Source organism: Castanea sativa, chromosome 8 (genome assembly GCF_040712315.1).
Source record: "Castanea sativa cultivar Marrone di Chiusa Pesio chromosome 8, ASM4071231v1".
In the NCBI taxonomy this organism is placed as follows: Eukaryota; Viridiplantae; Streptophyta; class Magnoliopsida; order Fagales; family Fagaceae; genus Castanea; species Castanea sativa.
In genome coordinates this window covers 14210051-14214564 of record NC_134020.1, presented here as the reverse complement: position 1 = coordinate 14214564, position 4514 = coordinate 14210051, and the positions used below count along the sequence as shown (strand labels likewise).

The 4514-nt window shown below is 37.0% G+C and overlaps 1 protein-coding gene across 1 annotated transcript; it reads right to left on the bottom strand.

Annotated features, from left to right (window-relative positions):
• Positions 1–2916: 2916 nt before the first annotated feature.
• Positions 2917–3714, bottom strand: LOC142605899 (uncharacterized). The gene has a single exon (XM_075777324.1). It carries the CDS (start codon positions 3712–3714, stop codon positions 2917–2919), a length of 798 nt encoding a protein of 265 aa, XP_075633439.1.
• Between the last annotated feature and the right edge of the window lie 800 nt (positions 3715–4514).

The following is a 4514-nucleotide window of genomic DNA, read 5'->3' as shown; positions in this document are numbered from 1 at the left end:
ATATGTTCCATCAACACTAAATGTGGCTGCCCAACATACTGAGGTCTTGACCGTTACTTAAGATCTCACTCCTGATATATCAAAGCAACCTACACTTCATGATCAAGTCCATTATCCTCTCAAGATTAAGAGTTCATGTAAATATAAGTCGTGAGTTTATTATTCATTTGACAGTCATTGGAAGAATAATAAATCTCACACGGTCCAGTTCAATATGTTTTAACTCTTAAAACATATCAACATACCAACTAGAAATCTCTATTTCCATGATCAAGATAAATCATCTTAGTTTATATGTTATAGTCTTCTCAGATGAAATGCCCAATTTCATCACTGACTACGAACTACATTTTGAGTTTACAAGGAACTTGTGATTTACATCTTCTGTGACTAAATAACATAAATCACATACAATGCATCTCATGGACTATATGATGATGTCCCAATATTCATGCCACCATTATTTTAGATAATAATAAAAACAACTTTATTAAACACAACATTAAGTCATACATAATGTCATAAATAATAACATACATAGCATCATACAATAGGATTTAAGGGCACTAATCCTAACAGAGCTTAGAGGTCTCTCGTCTATCACTTCTCACGAACTGGTCAGTTGTCACATTCATAAACTGGTGAAGGTATTTTACTCAGCTGCTAATTGAGTTTTTCCACCTATTAAAAGTTTTCACTTTTCTTTTATCTTTAGTTTCTCAGAATCCCTACGCTTGACAAGAAATTATATGAGCAGTGAAAAGAAGGTAGTGGTGGCCAATTCCAAGGTTGACTTAGTTGAGGCCGAGAGCTCGAGGTTGACTTATCTGATGAGGCAATGGACCAAGCGATGAAGGCTAAGGAGAAGGTGAAGGAACTCGAGGATGCACTGAAGGTGGAGAAGAAGCTCATCATTCAAAAAGAAGAGGAAGTTCAAGCTGCCCTTCTGAGAAGGCGATCGCCAAATTTCTTAAGCCTGATTGCTTCTCTGATCTTAAATCCGTCCATTACTTCAAGGGCTTCAAGCTTCTTCATAGGTGGATGATGCAGCATTATAGTCAAGTAGCAGAGTTTGTAAATATTGATTTCAAAGGCTTTGACACTGAGATCCTTGTCGACGAGACTAAAGAGAAGGATGGTGAAACTGTCGCTGATGCTTTTGAAGGAGATGGTACTGCCACAGGTGAAGTAGTGGACAATGCTCACATGTACGAGGGCCACCATGTTGAGGAGGTCGTCACTGCTCCTTGAAAGAAATTTTTTAATAACCTTTTTTTCAAGACTTTGGTTGTCTCATGCTTTGAGGCTTTAACTCAAAGACAATAGATGCCTTCTATTTTGAGGCTTTTGTTTTCATAAGTAATGCCCTTATTTAAGCTTTATTTACTTATTTAGCCTTTGTTCAAGAAGTTTTGCTATGGCTTAAATCTCGAAGTTCTCGTTATAATATTAGACTTTGTTGTTTGAGGTTCTTTTGATGATACATGATATTTCTTTGGGAATACATAATCTAAACTTGGAGTTTTTGTCATTGATAACGTACTCCTGTGGTTCTTACCATTTTGAGTTCTTACTGTGTTTATGGTTTGAACTCATTGTTAGAGTTTTTACCATGCTTATGATTTAAACTCGTCATTTGAGTTTTTATCATGCTTATGATTTAAACTCGTTATTTGAGTTTTTACCATGTTTATGATTTAAACTCGTCATTTGAGTTTTTACTATGTCTATGATTTAAACTCTTCATTTGAGTTTTTACCATTTGGTCATGGATATCTCCTTTTCATAGCTTAATCTCGTCTGTAAGCATAATCTTGAGGCTTTGTCAAACTTATTGAAAAAGAGATGGCTTATGGAACCTTATTATTTCATGCACCCTCATTTATAAGGGGATTACAAGGAAATTATTGAAACAACTTGACCAAAATACTTGAAAGGAAATAATGCTTAAAGGAAAAAACAATGAAATCTTGCTTATCTGATGCATTGTCAGGCAAGGTACTCCTATTGATGGAGCTTTTATTAATCCAAGTACTTCTTACTGATAGTACTTCTTGAGATGTTCCACGTTCCAAGGACGTGGTAGTGGATTGCCGTTGAGGTCCTTTAGGTAGTAGCTTCCTCTTCTTGATAAATGGACAACCTTATATGGACCTTCCCAAGTAAGGCCTAACCTCCCTTGAGCTAGGTCCCTAATGGCTTGTGAGACTTTTCACAATACCATATTGTCGGGGTTGAACCTTCTAAGCTTTACCCTCTAACTGTGGTACTTTGGCATCTTCTGTTAATTCCAAGCCATTCTCAAGGCTGCCTCATCTCTAACTTTAGGTAAACAATCCAAGTTAAGTCTCAACTTGTCATTGTTTGAATCTTCATCATAGTGAGCTCACCTAAGGCTAGACACCCCCACTTCAACAAGAATAACTGCTTCTGTACCAAAAGCCAACTTGAATGGTGTTTCTCCTAATGGTGCTATTGTAGTTGTCTGATAAGCCTATACTACCCTTGGTAAATCCTTTGGCCATGCACCCTTTGCCCCCTCAAGTCTTGCTTTGATGAGATTGAACAAAGTACGATTTGTTACCTCTATCTGCCCATTAGCCTATGGGTGCCCAGATGATAAATAGTGGTTTTTTATTCCCAGCTCTACACAAAATTCCCTGAATTTTCGGCTATCAAATTGTCGACCATTATTAGAGATGATCATCTTTGGGATTCCAAACCTACAAATAATGTTCTTCTAGATGAAGCTCTATATCATTCCTTTAGTGATTAATGCCAATGGTTCCACTTCAACCTATTTGGTGAAGTAATCAATAGCGACGAATAGGAACTTAACCTATTTCTTCCCTTAAGGGAGTGGACCAATGATGTCAATCCCCCATGTAGAGAATGGCCAAGGTGAGGAGTTGCTCATCAGTAGTTCTCTAGGAATGTGCTGCACATTTCCAAACCATTGACACTTATTGCATTTTTTGACGAGTTCAACTGCGTCTTTTTGCATAGTTGACCAAAATATCCTACCTGGACCGTCTTTCCCACCAAGGATCGAGGTCCTGAATTGTTACCACATATGCCTTCGTGGATTTCTCGCAACACATACGTTGCTTCTTTAGGAGTTAGGCACTTCAGATAAGGCAATGAAAATCCTCTTTTGTAAAGTTCAACGTTCACGAAAATGAATCTGGCTGCCCTTAGTCTAAGCTTCTTTGCCGTTGACGGGTCAAATGGGAGCTGGCCATCATTGATGTAAGAAAGGATTGGGTACATCCAAGTTCTTGGTTGTTGAGTTGAGAAGGTTTGCAATCCGTCTATACTAGGGACTGTCTGGACTTCCATCAACAACTCTTTCGTTGCTAAAGCATCTTCAATTGACGCCAATTTGGCGACCTCGTCAGTAGCTGAGTTGTTTTCCCATAGAATTTGCTCTAACTTAACAACATCAAATTCATCAATTAGTTGAGTCGTTAGCTTGAGGTACCTCTTCATTCTTTCTTCCTTTTCTTCATATTCATTGGTTATTTTCCCAACAATCAGCTTAGAATTAGTCCTCAACTTCAAATTCTTGATACCTAAGGCTTTTGCAATTCTCAAGCTAGCAAGGACCGCTTCATACTTTGCTTCATTGTTCATCGCTGGAAATTGGAGTTGAACTCTCATAATGATACTGACACCTCTGAGTCCTACGATAAATGAACCATCTGTGCAGATCATCCAGTACTCTGCTCCCTGATTTGGCTCTGGAAGAGTAAATTAAGCAATAAAATCTGCTAAGGCCTGGGCTTTAATTGCTATTCTTGGCATGTATTCAATATCAAACTAGCTCAACTCAACAGCCCATTGGACCATGAGCCCTGCTGCATGTGGTTTACCCATTGCTTTTCGGATTGGTTGATCTGTCATTACCATAATGGTATGGGATTGGAAGTATGGACAAAGCTTCCTTAAAGCGACAATTAATAAGAAGGCCATCTTCTCTATTCATAGGTACTTCGCCTCGGCACCTTGAAAAGCCTAACTTGTGTAGTACACGGGCCGTTGCACCTTGGATTATTCAATGATCAATGCCGAGCTGATGGTTGTTTGTGATACAACTAGATACAAAAATAGATTTTCATGGATCCATACTCTTATTTGTCATTATTGTGGACGGTTTGCAAGTAAGGACGACCATATATGCACTACTAGTCAAGTGCAATTATCATTTATTAATGAAATTACAATATATATATATATATATATATATATATATATATATATATATGAGATGAGTAGCTATGAGTTACAAAAGATGATATAATAACCCACTAACTTTTTTTTGTTGTATGTAAACTACCTATTAACTATACCTATGGTTTATACAAAAGATTATATTGATATATATTTTTTTTTTTTGTAATACAAAATGACATATATCCATGTAATTTAGTAGTTCATGAATTATATTTAAAATTTCAAATGCATAAATCTTTTTTTTTCCTTTTCAACTCAAAAGGGTGTAAATTGCTGTATTT

Coding starts and splice junctions, on each gene's coding strand:
- LOC142605899 (XM_075777324.1), bottom strand. CDS start 3,714: ATGATCTGCACAGATGGTTCATTTATCGTAGGACTCAGAGGTGTCAGT.